General features: G+C 38.5%; 1 protein-coding gene across 1 annotated transcript; it reads left to right on the forward strand.

Moving 5' to 3' along the window:
- Positions 1 to 8,003: 8,003 nt before the first annotated feature.
- On the forward strand, positions 8,004 to 18,845 carry LOC133716188 (uncharacterized). Its single transcript, XM_062142909.1, has 16 exons — positions 8,004 to 8,155; positions 9,416 to 9,687; positions 12,425 to 12,867; positions 13,626 to 13,728; positions 14,203 to 14,261; positions 14,961 to 15,050; positions 15,628 to 15,719; positions 15,860 to 15,958; positions 16,032 to 16,142; positions 16,388 to 16,472; positions 16,558 to 16,616; positions 16,784 to 16,853; positions 17,036 to 17,127; positions 17,815 to 17,877; positions 18,021 to 18,087; positions 18,504 to 18,845. The coding sequence occupies exons 1-16, from the start codon at positions 8,004 to 8,006 to the stop codon at positions 18,843 to 18,845; spliced, it is 2,199 nt and encodes a 732-aa protein (XP_061998893.1).
- The last annotated feature ends 2,425 nt before the right edge of the window (positions 18,846 to 21,270 follow it).

Consider the following 21,270-nt stretch of genomic DNA (forward strand, 5'->3'; position numbering starts at 1 on the left):
TATTTTAGCTAGTTTTGAATTTATATTATTTGTTGAATGAACAAAAAATAGTTTAAATACATTTTTATTATATTAGATAACTGTTAGTGACGAAAAATTACGAAGAGGATTTTGATTCACCAATGAATGCGGATTGGAGCGGAAGATGACCAGGAATGACCGACAAGTTTCCTTTGAGCTTTGACTTGGAGTTTGACCGGCGGCTGGAAGAGAAGGGGGATATCTGCAGAAAACCCTCAGATGCCTAAGTCAGTATATTTGTTAGTAGAGTATAGTGGAATAAGTCAGAATGAGCTGCATTATCTGGATGTCGGGCCTCCTTTATATAAGTGATAACATACTTGAGTGATAAGTCGTCATTACTACTGCTTTTATGGCTGAATTTACTCATGCACTTATGATGGCAATCATTGTTGTACTTATGACGGTTAATCACTGCGCACTTATGACAGTTAATCATTGTGCTCTAATAATTGTAATCATTGTGCACACTTATTACCGTACATATGGCTATAATTATTGTCACTCTCATGACCGACATTTACCGCCGTATCAATGACCGAGTTAATTTTCCTATTTATGGGTCTAGAATAATTGGTCACCCCCACAATGCCCTCAAATTTTCTCTTTGGACGCTCGTCCTTAAAGAAAATTTCCAGATCCCTGGCTACTCGTATCTTGGTAGAATATTTCCTCGAGCCCTGGCCGCCTCGATTCTTTCCTTGAGGTGAAGAGTCATTTTCAGCATGAGACATGGAATTGCCCCTATTTCCCTTTGAATCCAGACTCTAGCCTTTTCGGGGCTTGTATTCTATCACTCACAGTCCTTAGTGACAAAAATGAGATTTCCAGAGGTGCAGCTCTCTCCATCACTTTTTAGCGAAAAGTGGTTCCCATAGACGACCCCCATTGTTGGTGACGAAAAATTTTGAAGAGGATTTTAACTCACCAAAAAATGCGAGCTGGAGCGGAAGCAAGCTGACTATGAATGATCGAGAAGCTTCCTTTAAGCGTTAACTTGGAGTTTGACCGTTGGCTGGAAAAGAAAGGGAATACTTATAAAAAACTCTCTGATGCTTAAGTCAATATATTTCTTAGTAGAGTATATTAGAATAATTTGGAATAAACTGCATTACCTGGATGTCGAGCTTCCTTTATATAGGCGATAACATACTTGGGCAACAAGTCGTCATTACCACTGCTTTTATGGCTGAATTTACTCATGCACTTATGATGGCAATTAATGCTGCACTTATGATGGTTAATACTGCGCACTTATGACAATTAATCATTGCGTGCTAATAATTGTAATCATTGTGCACACTTATTATGGTACTTATGACCGTAATCATTGTTGCTTTCATGACCGATATTTACTGCCGTATTAATGACTGAGTTAATCCTCCTAGTTATGGGTCTAAAATAATTCACCACCCCCATAACAGTTATAAGGAATCTCCTAATTATGGGTCTAGAATAATTCACCACCCTCATAAAAGTTATAAGGAATGTTTTAAATTTATAAAAATAATGGAGACCCTTATCTCACTCTTATTTAGGAGTGAGATACCCAAAAGTTAAAATAAAAAGACATTTAGAAGTCTGGTGCAACTGCTAAAATTAATAAAAAAACTAAACATATTCTCCAAAATAGTTAATGAGCCAAGATAGATAGTATGCTAAAGATGTTTTGAATTATTCTAAATATCTATTACCATAAAGACTACGAATTCAAATTCTAAGTCATAAAAGTAATCAATTTCTCAAAGTTAAGCCTTAGTATATAAAAGCCTTTGCATAAGAGTTACATTGAACTTCTATATTTAACGGGAAAATTTCAAGAACAGTACATGAAGTATTGGTCATTCTAACCTTTCGTGAATCAACTTTTGTTAAAATCAAAACGGTACATCAAATTCAAATTTCTACCCAATTTAAGTACATGCCGTTACAGATTCCGTTAGTGAGTGTACCTTCTGTCAAATTTTTAGGGGCAAATCAGTCACACCCTACTTTCCCTCTCTCCCTCAGTCTCTCCTTCAATCCAAAATCCAGCCTTTCTCTTATTGACCGCAGTCTACCATCGTACTTTGACCACCGCAGTCAACCACCACACTTTCCAAGTCTGTGGTTGCAGCATGGAGGAAGAGAAAGGGTTGGTTCTGTGGTAGCATCGAGCAAATTCCGATCAGTCAACTCTCCAACAACAATAGTCAAACTCAATTAACACTACAATTCGCTCCCCTGATCATCTACAATCCCTAATCAAACCCCAATTTCCACAAAATTAGCAACTAGAAGTTGAACCAAACCCCTAAAATCATGCTCATACAATCCAATTCAGTCCACCAAAACTCGTTGAACTCTAAAACCATAGAAATTTCAACCAAACTCACCCAATAGTGCCTGGACAAAGTTCCGCGGCGGCTGCCTCCACCTCATCCCTTGTCTAATCAACCCCATCGTTGCTGCCCAAGCTCAGCATCGTCGCCGCACGGACCTGATCCTTCTCCGACTCCAAACTCACCCCCACACCTACGTTCGCCAGTACCTGAAACTTTTTGACCCTATTAACGAATCCATCTTCGGCGGCCCTCTTTTTCCTCTCCACCGCTCGCTGGCCGGAGCACAGCCGATGACTCGCCGATACCCTCATCCCCACTTCCATTGTCAACTTTAAGATTTCATATAAAGGGAAAAAAAAAAAAAAACAAACCCTTTTCAGATCAGAACAAGGCCCCCAAAACCCAGATTGTGAGATGATCCAACTTTGACTTTGGGGTTGAAATTGTAAGAGAAGATGACATATAATGTCTCTTGGGAGCAAGCAAAGGGGAAAGAGAGGGTTGGGTACTTGGGTATATGGGAGAGAGAGAGAGAAAGCCAGAGTCAGAGAGTCGAGAGAGAGATAGAGAGAAGAAATTGTAAAAATACCATATTACCCTTCAACAAATGAATAATTACATAAGGTTAACGATATTATTGACGGCATACACCAAAATTGGGTCGAGATTTAAAAGTCATGTACCGTTTTGATTTTAACAAAAGTTGATTCACGAAAGGTTAGAACGGATCATACTTCATGTACTGTTCTTGAAATTTTCCCATATTTAAACTCTCTTTCTCTGGATTAAGTGTTGGTTTTTTTAATGAATTTTTCTTTGTCAAAAAAAAAAAAAAACTCTTTGTTTTACTTTTATAGAAAAACAATATTTTGAACCGACCCACTTTGATTTTGGTGATGATGACGATGGTAATAGGTTAATTGTTTAGATTAAAATCATTGCAATTTCTAGACATCTGTTTTTTGCTCTTTTTTTTAAGAAGTCGTCCACTTTCCTAGAACAAGTGATGTTTAAAATTGATATTTATAATGCTTAGTGGTTTGACATGCATTGTTCTTGTTGTTTTCTGTTTGCTTTGTTTGATAATTTGTCAGTATCCATAGTACAACTCACTGTCAGTCAATACGTTAAGATCCTCTACATGGTCTCCACCAGTACATGATTTGCACCACTCATCACTAGCTGTTGGTCTTCCATAGGAAAACAATTTTGACTTTTCATTTTTGATCTCCATGCCGCTGGGCTTCCATGTTGACTTGGCTTGAGCAAGGAAAAACCAAGTTAGGTTGTTGTGTACATAATATAATATTGTCCTAAACCAGAGACTTCCCCTGTTAATAAACACTGAACTTTTATCGGCCACTCTTGGAGAAATTCTCTACCTGTAATGCTCTTTTATTTGACAATTTAGAAATGGGTTGTACTAAAGGTCGTACCTTATAATTTGTTTTTTTATAAAATAAAATAAAACACGGAACTTTTTAATAATGGATTCATTCATCTCTCCTGAAGCTAAAAGCTTTTTTTAGGATTTTGTTCAAAAAACCCACCATGGCGATGAAATCTCATATTAGACTCCATGTACGCAACATTTTGAGGCTTGTGTTGATTCTTTTTCAACACAAGATCATCTTATTAAGCTTGTCATGCTTGGTTCTTGTCCAAAATTGTTCGCACATCTTAACTCTAAGTTTTCTCGATATAGGTTTGTGGGAATCTTATGGTGCGCATTCATTGTCAACATCGTGGTTTAGGCGGCGATGGAGGTCTCTTGTCTTACGATTGCTTGTAGGTGGTGACAGGGATCTCCTGTCTTACGTCATTGTCACATGTATCTATTCACTGCTCGTCGGCGAAATATTGGATACTTATTTCGCCATTTGTAGGCAAGACGTCGTTGACGACCTCTGCTCGAGGCTCCCTCATAAGTTTCTGTCGATCTAGGTCGAATGAGGTAGTGATGTTCTGCTGGAAATCCAAGCCGCCGGATCCTTCTGGTTGGTCATAGATGATTTGTGGCACCTCATAGAAGGGGGTCCCAAAGCACCGCGACCTGAGCTAACGAGAAACCAACATGTCACATGATATTCTGATAACCCGTCAACTCGAAATCAAAAGGCATTTAGGGTTTAAGTTGTTGGTTTGTAAAATGTTTTCTGGAACAAATCATTCAAGCAACCCAAAGAAATAAGCGGAAGTAAAAATAGACAACGGGCCTTGGGCTCACAATTGGAGCCCAATTTAAAATGAGGCATACTCAGTTTTAATAAACACGAGAAACACTTGCCAGAGCTATGGGTCTCTCGAATTAAAATACACAAGCGTTGAATAAATATGTTTAAAAACTTCAAAATTCTACAAACCTTGATTTAATAATGTTAAAGAAAATATGCCAAGCCGAACTGTGTGCCTCCTTTGTACACTCCACCACAAGCTCGAAAATCTGCACATTGTTGTTGGGATGAGCTTTCATCCTCGCTTGCCCAATAAGGGCCGACCCTACTATGTTAGGTTTGAAAATAATAATAATAAAAAATATTTACTAAATTGTGCACGTTTTTCAAAAACATTTTTAAATATGTAGCGACCACAAATATTTATTTCCTTTTGTAAAATATATGCAGTATACTTATTCAACCTGAGCTCAGAGATACGCACCTATGACCAAAACCCTGATTTTTGGTACTCAGTAAACCAGGCCAAATGTCGATCATAGCCAAAATCTACAAATATTTATCATTCACTTTCCTCACCGGTTATGGGCAGCGTGAGTGTCCATATTCTGGCCCATACCATAAGAACTCACTGTCGATTCCCTACATACAATACTAAGTTTACACAAGCTCGACACAAGATATGGTCATATCGCTCATCCAAAGGTTCATGGTTTCGACACCGTGGGAAGCATTATCACTCTCAGGTTACTAAATAAACATATCTCATCATAACACACAATGCCTAGCCTCAGTTTTCATTCGATTTGGATAATCAACATTTATGCATATAAATCTTTGAGGCATCGGCTATGGCATCCACAAACAACTTTGCAGGCAATATAATATATAAGCATATACATACACAAGGAAACCACTAACAAGATAGTGACGGCTCACTCTACCTGAATATTGAGTGCTCATCCACTATTAAGTTTAGTACTTTTATTGGAGGTAATTTTTTTTATTGGGGGGGGGGGGGGGTCAAAAAACCTACTAATTTTTTTTTGAAATAGGACGTCAATCCTTTCATATAACCAAATGCAAGTAATTACACAACATGACTTATCCTCGGGAGGGCCACATCAATATCAAGCCATGCATGCAGGCTACCCTAAAGCAACCTAATGAAATCACCTAAGTAAGAGCACTAGAAGTAACCAATCTAGATAATGTTAGTGATAGAAAGAAATAGAAAACCCTAACTTATTCAACAAACTCGGGACCACCCTAAGCAGAGGGGGCTTCCCCGGGTTCAAGTAAAAAATAATCTAGACTATTGAAAAAAAGGGCCCAAAGCTTAAGGACATGCCCAAGAGCCTAAAGTTAATTGGCATCCTCCACTTCATGGTTCGGTAAAGATTAATACTGATGGTGCTTGGCGTAGCTCTTCTAGACATACAGGTTATGGTGGCATCTTTAGAGATTTTAGAGGTGGTATTATGGGTGCCTTTTGCTCTAATCTTAATATTCCGAGCTCTGTGGCAGCGGAGGTTATGGTAGTCATCAAGGCTATTTAGTTTTTTTTTTTTTTTTTAAAAAACCCTTAGCTCACCCCACCCTTACATATATCAGTGAGAATCGAACCCATGACCTTTATAATATTGGAATTATAACTTACTAACAAGTCACAGCTCACTGACATATAGAAGTCATCAAGGCTATTCAGTTAGCTTAGGTCCGAGACTGGAAACATAAATGGTTAGAAGTGGACTCGGCTCTCTTGTTCTTTCATTTCTTCATTCCCCTAACTTGGTACCTTGGCAGCTACGAATTGAGTGACATAATTGTTTGCATCATATCTCTCAGATGCATTTCCGTTCTTCACACATCTGTTGCCTTCTCCAGAATGCTCTTGCTAACATGGGTCTCTCTATTAAGATGGTTTAACGTGGTGGGACATGCCTCCAGATCTTATTCGCTCTTATTGTTGGAAGGACTACTTAGGGTTGCCCAATTTTCGATTTCGTTAGTTTCACTTTCTTCTTGTATTTATCATTTGTTTTCTTTTCTGATTATTTTCTTTGGATGAGTTTTGGTTTTATGTCCCTTCCTCTCTCTTATACTTTTTTATTTTCTTTTCTTCAGAATAAAATTCAATAGGGGATGAGCCGTCTAGGCTACTCCTCTGTTTATTGAAAAAAAAAATGCCCAAGAGCCTGAGGAAAAGACCTCACGCCCAAAAACCAGAAACCCTAGCCCCTTTCCTTTGCCATGCTCGACTTCTAAAAGCCCCGCCAAACTCCGTCCACCATCCCGGCTAACCGACACAGCCCTCAGATGGCCAGAGCGGACCAACACCATTGGGCCACTACCACCGCAGTGTACCAACGCTGCAACAGTATTGCCGTGAAAGAGGAGGCCGTCTACAGTCAAGCCACCATAACCGGCAACAGTGCTGCTGTCGTAGCTGGAATATCGAACACACCAAGCAAAGTTTCAGCAACCAAAAGTCCAAGCAAAGCCTTGCAACCGAACTTGATAGCCCGACCGGTAGCTGGAATATCGAACACACCACTTCCATAGAAAGCGGTACAGAGAAGAAAAAGTAAGCTGAAGCCTACCCCTGCATTGGAGCGCCGAAGCAAGCGGCCACCCCCTCACTTGCAGAGACACTGCCTAGAAACCCTAGAGAGCACATGTCTTATTGGCAAACCTCCTAAAGCTTTGAAAATCAAGAATATATATCTTTATTTTCACTGATTATTGACCATAAAAAAACTTTTATTGAAGAGCAATAAAACTTAATAACAGTTTTATTGGGGGTCAATAAACCTCCTAAACTTGTATGAGATCTCCAATGACCTCTCCGTATACCTCCAGCGACATCTCTGATGACCTTCGACAACTAGCGAGTTCTTCGACGAGGTTCTGGAAAACTCTCCGGTGATCTCTCTCTCGCTTCCACTTTATCTCTATGTGACAAAGGGAAAGATGGTAAAATAGTCATAAAAGAAATAACAAATAAAAAAATTAATTGGTAATTGGGAAACAAAATCAATTATCGTATAGGTAATAGGGAAACTCATACATTTGGTGGAGTAAAGGGGATTAATTTCCTTAAAATTAGTGTTTGGACATTTCCCCTAAAAAAAAAAAAACAAACTTTATTCTGTGGAAAGCCTTGGGAAGATAACACACTAAGGCTTAGTTTGAGATTGATTTTGGAGGTGCTTTTGGACCTGCTTCTGCTTTTGGGCTTATGCTATGTTGTTTGGTAAATTGTCTAGAAGTGGCTTTTGGTCCAACATGCTTCTCCTAGAATCTGAAATTGAGAAGCAACCAAGTACCAGCTTTGGGAGGCTGCTTCTGTGGAAACACGGAGTGAACAGGGATTGATTAAATGAAATTTACTCTTGTTTCCTATTATGTCCTCATCTTTTCTAACACTTTACCTTGACCCAGAAAGCTGTTGCTGCTGCTCATTTTGCTTCTTCAATGTCAAATGGGCATTGAAGCTTTTGAAATGAGTCTTGTATTGGTGCTCTTGACGATCCTTACATTCTCAGCAACATCTTCAGCCACTGATCATATCTACAATGTAGGAGACAATGTCCCCCTGTTCGTCAACAAAATTGGTCCTTTGAACAACCCCAGGTAGGATATCATCTTCCTCCCACATTCCAATTTGTTTATTTCTATCTTCTCTGTAACTTTTTTATTCTATAAGAAAAGGATACCTCTTCTGGGTCCTTCTCGATATTGGTTCTCAAGTAAACAGATAGATTGTTCTTCCTACTTTCCTTCAAACTGGAATTATATAGATGGAGTGCAAACCCATTTTGAATCCTGCTAAAGAACTGCTTTTTAAACTTGTTCTGATAATGTTTCCAGGAAATTGTGTAGGTACAAGTTTTGATCAACTTGGTGTGTTGGCATTCCCATACAAAACGGGAAAATATCTTTGAGGTTTAACTTTCTATTGTGTAATTGATTCCCTAGGGTTTTTAGGATTTGTCTACTCCTAATTGATTTCCTTTAAGATTTATTGTATTTCTTATATGGAAAGTCTCTTTTTCAATTAAAGAGGAATTAGGTCAGAATCTTGGGATAGAGGTTTTGTCGTTGGTGCTTGATATATATTCAGAAAATATGCACGGCAAAAAGGGGGATTCAGAAACGCAAGAATTGGTGATAGGGTCTTGCATATTTGTTTGAGTTTGTGTCTTCACAAAGGGTCAAAACACTTGGTCCATGTATAAGTGTTTGTTATCATAGTTTCATATGCATAATACTCTCTCGAGATCAGTAGAGAGACTGTGAAGAAAGAAGAACAAGAATTGAAGATCATTCAAGCGAAGGAGTTCTAGAAGGAAGACAAACTTAGAGTTAGCTTTTGTCTAAATCTTATAGCCGAACAAGTGCTATACAAGTTTGTACAAGAACAAATCCTTTTGAATAAGATCATTATTATTTTGGGTTCTCAAGAGTAAGAGCCCCGCAGTGTTTTTAATCTCATATTTGAGATTTTCACTGCGTAACCAAAAATCTGGAGTTTGGTTCGTTATTTCTGATTTCTGCCCAGTAGGGATTGATCCATATACTGCAATCCCCATTCTCCAGAAAATCACATTCTGTCCTTGTATTTTCACTTGGCATCAGAGCGGGTTCTAAAGTTTTTTTAGTTGATCTGTGGTCAAGGATGGAACATGAATATAACAGAGCCTCTAGTTCTATAAATTGCCCGCCTTTGTTTGATGGTGAAGACTATTCACAATGGAAGATTATGATGAGGGCTTTTCTCTACTCTCAGGATGAAAACATGTGGAATGTTGTTGAGAATGGATGGGAACACCCAACAAAGGCAGAAGAATCAAAGAAAGTGGAAGGGTCATCTGCAAGAATTCTTAAACCTAGGAAGCAGTGGACTGAAGTGGAAGTTCGTGACCGAAATTGTGATTTTAAGGCTAAAAATTCATTATACACAGCTTTATCCAAGAAAGAAAGGGTGAGAATCAGCCATTGTGACACCACTAAACAAGCATGGGATCTTCTTCAGGTCACTTATGAAGGAAATAAAAAGGTTAGAGGTCAGAAGTTTCAGAGACTTATCTTGGAGTTTGAGAACATGCAAATGGAGGAGGATGAATCAATAGATGACTTTCATGCTCGTCTTATGAACGTGACAAGTCAGGAATTGTCGTGGTTTGTCCCCACTCTGTCTCATTTTGATCCCCGCACTTCACAATGTGAAAGTGAAGTGAAAAGAATAATCGATCTTCATAACGTAGCAGATTCGATGCCTAATGCGTTCACTGATATTGCAAAAGTGACGATCGAGATCACATATACCAGCTGCAAATGTGCCTGCAAGGTTAGAAGTCCCCAACAAAGGGCACGGTGCTGTAGATAGAGGCACTGCAACCACACTTAGTGGAGGTGTGGTTGAGGCCGTGGCTTCCCAAAGGAAGAGGGGGAGGCCACTTGGTTCGATTGACACTCACCCAAGGAAGAAGAGGGCGAGTAAGGCACAAACCAATCATCAATGTATAGAATCCCTCTCATGAGATTGTCTCTGATTATACAAATATCAAAATGAATCAATACTGGAGGACGCTCCGATGTTTAAAATGATTCCAGAGAACAAAGAAATCTTAAAGGATTATGAGAGTGCATATGAGTTGATAGAAAGATCTTCCATACACATTGATGATATATACTGTTGCTCAAGGAATCATAGAGCACGATGATATCGAACCACGCTCTGTTGCAAAATGTCAACAAAGAGCAGATTGGCCTAAATGGAAAGAAACAATCCAGGCAGAATTAGATTCTCTGACAAAGAGACAGGTATTTGGTCCGGTAGTGCTAACCCCACCAAGTGTAAAGCCTGTAGGACACAAATGGGTCTTTGTCAGAAAGCGTAATGAGAAGAATGAAGTCCTGAGGTACAAGGCTCGCCTTGTGGCGCAAGGTTTCTCACAACGCCCTAGAATTGACTACGAGGAGACATACTCTCCCGTAATGGACGTTATAACGTTCCGCTACTTAGTTAGCTTAGTAATTTCCGAAGGACTGGAAATGCAGCTCATGAATGTGGTTACTATATATCTCTATGGGGATCTAGATATAGAGATATATATGAAAGTGCCTGATGGCCTTACATTACCCAAGTCAAGTGACTCTAAACCACGGAGTGCGTTTGCAATTAAGTTGAAACACTCATTTTACGGAATGAAATAATCCGGGCGGATGTGGTATACCCGTCTAAGTGACTACTTGATTGGGAATGGATATAAGAACGATAAAGTATGCCCCTGCGTATTCATAAAGAAAACAAGTTCCGGATTTGCAATTGTAGCTGTATATGTCAATGATATGAACATAATAGGTACTCTTGATGAAATAAGAGAAACGGCGAGCTACTTGAAATCCGAATTTGAGATGAAGGATCTTGGGAAAACTCGATTCTATGTAGGCCTTGAACTAGAACACCGAGTTTGTGGAATATTAATCCACCAGTCTGCGTATGTCCAAAAGTCAGGCGATATAACATGGACAAAGCGCATCCTGCTAGCACTCCCATGATCGGTCGAAGCTTGGATGCAAGGAAAGATTCATTTCATCCAAAGGAAGATCACGAAGAGGTGTTGGGAGCTGAAATTCCCTATCTAAGTGCAATAGGCGCATTATTGTACCTAGCCTAATGTACTCGACCAGACATTGCATTCTCAGTGAACTTGTTAGCTAGATTTAGCTCAGCGCCAACGCAACGTCACTAGAATGGTATCAAGAACATTTTCCGATACCTAAAAGGAACCATTGACTTGGGACTGTTCTTTCCCTACAGAGAGACAAGAGGGACCGCAAATGGAATTGCAATCCCTAGAGGAAATGATGATGGCGAAAGCGCCACTCACTACACCAAAACGCCAAATGACGTTTTGGTTGGTTTTGCTAATGTTGGGTACCTCTCTGACCCACATAAAGGTCGTTCCCAAACTGGTTATGTATTTACCATTAGGAACACGACAATATCTTGGAGATCAACCAAGCAAACTCTTGTGGCTATCTCCTCGAACCACTCAGAGATCATTGCTCTACATGAGGCGGTTCGTGAGTGTGTATGGTTAAGAGCTATCATCACACATATTCGAGGGACTAGTGGTTTGAGTTCTACCACTGAAGAGCCTACTTGCATTTATGAAGATAATACAGCTTGCATCGAACAGATGAAGCTAGGATATATCAAGGGTGATAATACAAAACACATATCGCCAAAGTTTTTCTACAATCAGCAACAACAGGCCCTCCTCAAGATTCAAGTGAATCAAGTAAGGTCTGAGGAGAATGTGGCAGATTTGTTCACCAAATCATTGCCTAAGGCCACATTTGAGAAACATGTGAAAAGCATAGGAATGCAAAGACTTTCCAAGCTCCCTTGATTAATGTAAGGATCAGGGGGAGGTGTAGATGTCAGGGGGAGTCTAACACACACATGTCATCCTTAAATGTAAAAGGTGCGTTGTGCTCTTTTCCTTCGACCAAGGTGTATTTTTTGTCCCACAGAGTTTTTATTGTTACTTGGCAAGGTTTTTAGTGAGGCAACAACTCATGCACCATTTCATCTTTGACTTGGCACAAGGGGGAGTGTTAAAGGAAAAACACATTATGTGCCTTCGTCAAAGTGATTGACGGAGAGGGAATCAAGTAATTAGCAATCACCATCAATCAGCATGGATCAAGGACCAATCAGTAGTTAATGTCATCATTGTAATTGATATTTCCGTTGTAATTCTCTCCCTATATAAAGGGGCTATGAAATGAAATGAGTAGACCAATTCCAATTGTCATTTTACTTTAACAAAACCTAAATTTAACTTGAGATTTAGATATTCTGCTGGAGCATAACTCAGTAACTAACAGGGTGGCTTAAGGCAAATTTGGATGGAGCATTTGATAGCAGTACTAACACGGGAGGTATCGGTGTTGTAGTACGTGATTCTGAAGGGCTGATTGTGGGTGGCTCTTGTTGTAAAGTTTCATCAGTTAGTGCTCCTGTTGTTGTTGAGGCTCTTGCTGGGAGGGCTGCATGTGCTTGGGCTGTGGAGTTCAACCAAGCACCTATTATTTTTGAAAGTGATTGTCTTCAGTTGGTCAATTCTTTGAAGTCTGAAGAAGAAGATCATTCCATGATTGGGAGGGTGGTTGATGACATTTTGGTCCACTTAGCTTCTATTCCTAGTTCTTTCTTTCAACATGTTTACAAAGAGTCCAATTTGGAAGCACACAAGCTTGCAAAGCTTGCGTTGTATTCTAATGTGTTTGCTAATTGGAAGGGTTCTATACCTTCCACCATTCGAAGCCTTGTTGCTTCCTATTGTAATACTTCTTCTCATTGAGTAAAATCAAAGTTGGAGTAAGCGCGAAGCACAAACTAGAGACAGATAGTGAGGGCGGGAGATCGACCGGACAGTTCAATTGAAGCACTGTTGTACGACGCGGAGGAGGAAAAGCAAAGCGTCGTCGTTTTTGCCTTCAAGTCCGAGTCTTTTTCTATTTTCAATTTCTAATTTTCGAAATTTAGCAGCAGAAATACTCCAACAGATCAGATAATTGATTTGTAAAAATGAAGATGCCTAGTTGGAAATATAAAGCATGAAAAGGCACAAACTTTAGAAGAGAACTGACACAGAGAATAGAAACCGTAAACATTCTAATCATTTATAAGTCTATGATGCCATTAAGCTATCATTCATTTCAGCTGGACCGATGATATTAAAAATGAACACAAACAAATATCAAAATGGATAATCTGCAAACGAAATTAACATAGAAATGAACAGCTTCAAAAGTAAAGAGATACTAGAATACTTACATATGTATTAAGCTGCCTGACAAAACTCGAAAAGTTGTTGTGCTTGAAATACATGGGAAGCAAATCCTTGGCAAACTCTGTGGGATCCCAAACTACAAAACTACAACCAGTTTCACTCCAAGACACCACATGGTTGGTTGAAGGATCATCCACCAAGTCATATGTTTTCGAAAGAAAAGGAGCCCAAAATTTGTAGGCCCGCTTATAGGCCCAAAATTTGCCATTTGTGAAGCAAATTTTTTCAAGTAGGTAACTATATCTGCTACTGACCCTCTGAGTGGAATCCATGAGGCAGTGATCCTGGCTAAATGCCCTCTAATTGAGAAGAGCACGCGACATGATGACATGCAGAGTAAGTTACTTTGATATATTTTTGCATTTGTATGAGTGCGTGTGAGCAGAAGAGTTCACTACAGTAGTTGTATTGATTTGTCATCAAGTTTCTGAATGGGGCATTTTGCTCTAGATTCTACCTTTGACAGAAATACAAATTTACTTAAATGCAAAGTTTAGCTTTTGGTGGTGCAAGCAACCACAGACATCTACCATTGAGAAGGTGACCTTGTATCTAGGAATATAAGTGAATTTGTAAAACTTATTCGGCTTCATATTCTTGAGGATCCTCTCTCTAGAAATGTGTTGTATACCTGGTAAAGTTATCAAAATAATATGTTGGCCTGGCCACATTGGTATAACATTCTAGATTGAACTTAACTATCATTTAAAATAATTTTATTATTTTGTTCTTCGGGCGCATTAATTTTCATACTAATATATTTGAGTTTCTACTTTTGATTATTCAACAACCCAAATTTTTATTTTTCAGGATGGGAAATGGCTCCATACATCGAGGCAATTGATTCTCAGCTATCATCATATTTTATTGTAAGTATTGATTTCCTTGAATATATTTTAATGTATGTATAATATTTAAATTTCCCTATATTTTGTCAATTTTAGATTCTTTCCGATGACGGTAATAAATGTTGGTTCATATTGTGAAAGTTTGAATCTGGATAGGAAGGAACTTTTGTGGTGGGTAGGACAATGGAGCTGTTACAAAAATGTATCTATGTTCTTTTATGAACTGTTCATGCATTTAAGTTAGTTCCGATATGTTTTATCATTCTCAGATCAATAAGTGTAGCTAAGGTTTTAAACTTGAAATAACTAGTTATAGTAGGTATGAAAAGACTATTTGGAATGTCTGCTAAGCTGTATCTTGCTAAAACATAATGCATTGAGTGGTAGCATTGGTTGCCAAACAGAGTTTCTGACAAAGTGACTTTAAGTTCCACTCTGATTTGTTGGACATAGATTTAGTCGCTTACTCACGATGGAGTTTAGATCATGTAAGTTGTAGTGTTTTAGAAGTACACGCACAGAAACATGGATAATCGATCTGAAATGAGCATTTACCCTATGTATGCATATGTTTAATGACTCATGCTGAAATATGGTTGCTTCGTGATATCTTTAATCATGAACTGCAAGTTGTGTGCCTAGAACTTATCCTTAATTGGTTTATTGCTGTTGTTAAATTTTTATCAATTTTAATTCACATAATTTTTTTCTCTTCATCAGATACGACGATGCTGTGATGTCCTACGTATTCGGTGGGAGTCGACACGTAGTCACACAAAGGAACGTGCATTGATGATGATGGAAACATTGGTATGATCTGGCATCTTTATTGAAGATATGAAGCTGTATCATGGATATTTTCTGCTTTTCATTCAGTGCTTATCTTTCTTGTTTTCTAAATTCATCCAGCTTGGGTGAATTATTTAAGTCTAAGAATCCCATTTTAATTAGTAGCTTAGAAATGTTAGAAGGCAACAACACAGGGTTTGAGGCAAGCTCTCTTAAGTACTTAAGATGCTCTTTCTTATTGGCAAATGTCAGGCAAACTTGAATCTATATTTCCTGAATTATTCATACTCACCTACTTGATTTACATTATTTTTAGTATGGCTTATATATGCTAAATCATAATCACCAGCTGTGCAGTTAGCTAAGCACTGTATTCATATACATAAAACACACAGAAATTAAGTACTATTTAAAGAAATGTACTTTTAAGTTGTTTGATGGATCGAACACTCTTCTGATATCTGCTTCTCTTAATGCATATGACTTTGAACTATCAGTGCTTGGGGTGATATTGTTCCAGCTCTAGTGGTTCAAAATTCTCAGTTAGTTGTTGGAAGTTTATTTTATAGTAGAAACTCAGAATAAATCGTAATTTCAGGTTCAGGGTATCAAGGAGCCCTCTCCAGGAGTGGCAGACAGGATTCCTTTCTGCTATGGGATTTATATCCCTACAGTTTCAGCCTTGCGGAAGTACATCTTCATCTTTTGTTGACTTTTGATTTTTATAGTGGGTTTGTTTTGCTCTACAAGTGTTTTTTTTTTTTTTTTATTCTTTTGTTGTTTCTTATTATTGACAGTGTTTGTTGTTATTTTTTCTCGTTCCATTTTAGGGAATACGGTGAACTTTGTGTCCGCTGTGGTCTGATAGGAGAGGCAGTCAAAATTTTTGAGGACTTGGAATTATGGGATAATCTGATATTCTGCTATAGGTATGAAGCAACATATTGAAAACTCAATTTCTCTTTTATGTATTATTTTGTTATTTTCATGCTTCCCTTCTAGATTGAGTCATGTGAGATATCATATTAAAAACAGCCTATTGGAGAAAAAAGCAGCAGCTGTTGAACTGATCAAGACACGGCTTTCTGAAACACCTAATGACCCCAGGTTATGGTAGGTATTGGGCTTCCTTTCAACTTTTGTACGCAAAAGAATTATTTGTGCTTGAAAAAGTTTTGATTTTCTTTAATCTCTAATTTAGTATGGGTTGCTATTTTATTTACATCCACCATTCTTGTGTCTATTGACGCATCACTGCGTATAAATCTCTTTTCTAGGCTCATTCACATACAAATCTATAATATGTGCATGAAAGAATTTAGAGCAAACCATATTGCTTACTTGAAAAAGTTTTGTAGGTGTTCATTGGGTGACGTTACTAATGATGATGCCTGCTTTAAAAAAGCCCTAGAAGTTTCAAACGATAAGTCGGCTCGGGCTAAGGTGATCCCATCCTACTATTTCCTCCTGAATCTTTCTCACTTCACTTCTATATAGTTTTCTTAATATTGCTTGTTCTACGTGATAGCGGTCTCTTGCACGCAGTGCATACAACAGGGGGGAATATAGAACATCAAAACTTCTGTGGTATTTTATCTTTGAAGCCTTCCTCATCCTCCCTACTTCCTAGATAGGAATTTTCACAACTCTTGTTTTAATAGTCTTGTTCACGTTTTCTTTTTTCTTTTAAAAATGAAACTTTATAACTCATTAACGATATTGATGGACGATGATATTCTGTATGTCATATTCAGGCAGTCTGCAATGGCCTTGAATTCTCTGTATCCTGATGGCTGGTTTGCCCTAGGGGCTGCTGCATTAAAGGTAACTTATCTGATCCATCAAATGTTATATTATTAGGTTCAGTTATTTTATTTATTTATTATATATGTATATATGCTATCATGTATCGCAATGGTAGAGGGATATTGCATCATGCGCCTCTTTACATTTGTCTTATCTTGCAAGTTTTGAACTTTTTGCTGACTGGCTACGCAATATTACAGGATGGGGATATTGAGAAGGCACTAGATGGCTTCACTCGGGCTGTTCAGCTTGATCCTGAAAATGGGGAGGCATGGAATAATATTGCTTGTTTGTATGTGTTCTTCCCCTTGTGCTGTCTTGCTCGTCCATTTTACACATTATTTTTTATTTGGTCTGGTTATTGTTAATATTTTAACAATATTTATATGCTTTTACATACATTCTTTATGTGAAATTAGACGTTTGATACTTAATGGGGCCACCAGCTATGTCTAGAAATAGAAAGTATTGGTGGAACTTTTTGTTGTATTCTTTTAGCAGGGAGATTATCTCGCTTTATTTTTTATTTTTTCCTTTTCAGAATATATTTGATAAATTTGGATCTACCACTGTCCACTAGACTCACATTTTTACTTGTTCAAATTTTAAACTTTAAGGGATTTGGTGGGGTGGTAAGGCTTTGGTCTCATATATAAGAGGTCAAGAGTTCGAGCCCATCAAAAAAAAAAAAAAAAACTTTAAGGGATTTGAACCCAGAAAGACCTCTTTGTTAAGGAGTTAACCACCACTTTGTAATAAGCATGTTTACTTAAATAGTAATAAAAAGTAATAATAGAACTGGAGTTAGGTTATTCTGGTAGTCCATGCATTGTAATTTGTAAGTGATTAAGAAGAATGGGTTGCATGTCATTTTGATTCTGTTTATTATCTGATTATACAGGATGATACACTATAGTTATTTCCGGCCGCTCATTTCAATTTTTTTTTTTTTTTAACTCTTGCTGTACCAATTGTGCAGGCATATGATAAAAGGGAAGAGTAAAGAAGCTTTTATGGCATTTAGAGAAGCACTGAAGTTCAAGTTCGTTCCTTCTCCATTAGTGACTGTCACTCACTCACTCTCTCTCTCTCTCTCTCTCCCCATATGTGCATCCCCAATTGTGCAAGTTCGTTTCTTTCATTACTTACATTTTATTTATTGACATTTTGTATGCCAGGTGACAGACGAAACAACTACCAACTGTGGGAGAACTACAGCCATGTTGCTTTAGATGTTGGCAATGTTGCTCAGGCAAGTGCTTTCCTCCGAAGTAGTGGCATATATTTTTTCACATGAGATGTATGCTTGGTGGTGTGTGCAAGTCTTAGCTTTTCTGGATGATCGCATAGGACACTGTATGAACTGCAAAGGAAAAAAAAAATTAAAAAGATAAAAGAAATATGAAAAAGTGATAGTTAACTATTGTATGCCTGGTGGTGTCCACAAGTCTTAGCTTTTCTGGATCGCAGAGGACACTGTATATACTGCAAAAGTTTCAAATAAATATGAAAAAGTTGTAGTCAGAAAGTAATCAGGCAAATCTTCATGTATAAGGTCCATAATGTCTAGATGCTGTTCACTGCTGAAGATGCTCAAGATCATCCTAGGCAGTCCATGTTATTCTTTCATTATTTCTAAGCTTTTTTATTGTCGGTTATTTCTTATAGGCTCTAGAAGCTACGCGGAAGGTGTTGGATCTTACTAATAATAAGAGAATTGATGCTGAGTTGTTGGAAAGAATTATGACAGAGGTGGAAAGCATGGCTTCACCTACTACTAATTCAGCAATGACTGATGATGGAGATAACTTTCCCGTCAGTGGGACCACAAATGCAGAATCTGATGTGGGAAAATCTCGGGAAGCTGAGCACTTAGTAGAGTTTCTTGGAAAAGTTCTACAACAGGTGCATTTCACTTCTACTTGTGCTTCCCTAACTCAAATATGTGTATACTTTGTAGTAAATATGCACCTTTCACCCATAACCTTGTTTCTCTTTATAGACTTATGACTGCAAACAGTAATAGGATGATGATGCAAAATATCATAGCAAGAAAAAACCACAGCACACGAACGCAGAATTTTATAGAGGTTTGACAAAAAACTTTGCCTATGTCCTCTGTGTGATCTCTCTTGAGAATCACTAGCAATATGGAGATTAACAACTTGATTACAAGTACTTATTGAAATCCCTATGCTAATCCCCAACCCCTTTGCTAGATCTCTCTATCACCCTTGGCTCTCCCTGCCCCTGTGTTTATATGTAGCTGAGAACTCTATGAGATCTCTCTTTGATCTCTTCTCTGATCTGAGGACACATTATGTGACCTCCCTGCAGACCTATTTATAGATTATAGGTGTTGGTTACAAACATGTCACATTAGGATTCCTAAAACTATTAGAACAAGGAAAGAGAGCTAGCTTTCCTATTCCTAACTAGAATAGAACTTACTTTCCAGGTCTAAATCAATAGGAATAGCTCTTCCTATTCCAAAACCCATTAGGATACTAGAAGAATTCCTGTGCGCACTAATCTTCATTTACCCATCTGGTTTTGCCTTGAATCCTAATCAATTTAGGCATATCAACGAGCCAAATTCAAAACAATCTCCACCTTGGTGAGTTGATACCAAACTGATTGCTGCAACCTCCAGGATATCTTGTACTTCTTGAAGTAATCCTGAAACCTTCAAGAACCTTCACCTTGGCAAGACTCTTCTTGCCTCAACACACCTCAAGTGGGGAGGTGCTCCACCTCAATCTCAACATGTTGTAAGATCGAGCAGGTTCAAGTAACACTTGAACTCCTCCATGGCAATGGTCCTGGCCAAACAATCTGAGACATTCTCCCTTGAATGAACTTTCTCAATTGTTATCTTCCTTAAGTTGACCCAACCTTCGCTGCGATGACCACGAACATCATCATGTTTTGTCTTTGCTTGAAACACTTGATTCATTGTCAAATTGATGACCCCATTCTTCACCACAACAACTTGTTGAATTCCAAACTCACTCAATAACCCATTAAGCCATAATGCTTCTGCGGAAGCTTCTGTTAGTGCCATGCAATCTACTTCAGTGGTAGACAACGTCATAGCCGATTCCATAGTTGCTCTACAGCTCACTAAACCTTCACCACAAGTAAAAACATAACTTGTTGCAGGTCTTGTCTTGTCTATGTCTCCTGCCAAATCTGAACCCTTAGGACCCGCAATGCATGCTTGTTCTTGTTGTCTTTCAAACACAAATTCATGCTCCTTCGTGTCTCTCAAGTAATATAGAATCCACTTCACTGCTTGCCAGTGCCGTCTACCCGGATTCACCATATACTTTGACACAATGCTCAATGCTTGAGCTAAACCTGGTCTTGTGTAGATTCTAGCGTATATAAGACATCCCACTACTCTTGCATAAGGCACATTCATCATCTCATCTAACTCCTTCGTAGATGATCTCTGCACACTCAACTGGAAGTGTGCTACTGGTGGAGTAGACATGGGTTCATATAACAGCCATATTTTTCCCGCTTCTCTGTCCCTCCTTATCTTCACTCCTAGGATCTGTTGTGCAGCTTCTAGATCCTTTATGTCGAACTCCTTCCCTAGTTGTGCCTTTAACTTTGAAATTCTAGACATATCCCGACATGTAGTCAACACGTCACCTAAATAAAGTAGCAATAGTAAACCCATACTATCCTTGAACACATGATGATAAACGCAGCTATCCGCTGGTGAGATTTGGTCATAATCGACCTTTACTTTCTGCGAATACTCCTTGGCCAATACCCGAGCTTTGAATCTCATGGCTTCCTCATCATGCATTCCTTCCATTTTCCTATAAACCCACTTACAGCCAACTTGATTTCTTTCTTTGGGCTTAGGAACCGACTCCTGAACCAAGTTCTTCTGTATGGACTTCTTCATCTGTTCTAACATAGCTCCCATCCAACTTTCTTGTACATCATTTGCTATAGCTTCCTCATACGTGGTTGGATCTCCTGGACTGAAACTTAGAGCATACTTGTCCAATGCTATGCTTCTCTGAAACTCCTGCCCAAGTGACTGACGAACTGAGTCGTAGGTTCGTAGTGCTAATTGCTCCACCTGAGCTTGTATTAATAACTGTTGTTGTTGCTCTAAGACTTCATCCTCGATAACCCCTTTATCATGCTCCACATGCTCAATTTGCTCCACCTGAGCTGGAGTTTCTTCCATGATCCCTTTGGTTAGAGGAACTTCGGTTGCTTTCTCTACAACATCAGTCTTCTTCTTCACCTCACTTGTCTTGACTTCATCGAACGGCATTGTCTCCTCATCAAAAAGACATGTCTACTTAGAACCCTTTTCTTGCTGATAATATCCCATAACTTGTAGCCCTTTACTCCTTTCTCAACACCGAGAAATATGCACTTGTGTTTTATATTCAATTTCTGTGAA

Source organism: Rosa rugosa, chromosome 6 (assembly GCF_958449725.1).
Source record: "Rosa rugosa chromosome 6, drRosRugo1.1, whole genome shotgun sequence".
NCBI lineage: Eukaryota > Viridiplantae > Streptophyta > Magnoliopsida > Rosales > Rosaceae > Rosa > Rosa rugosa.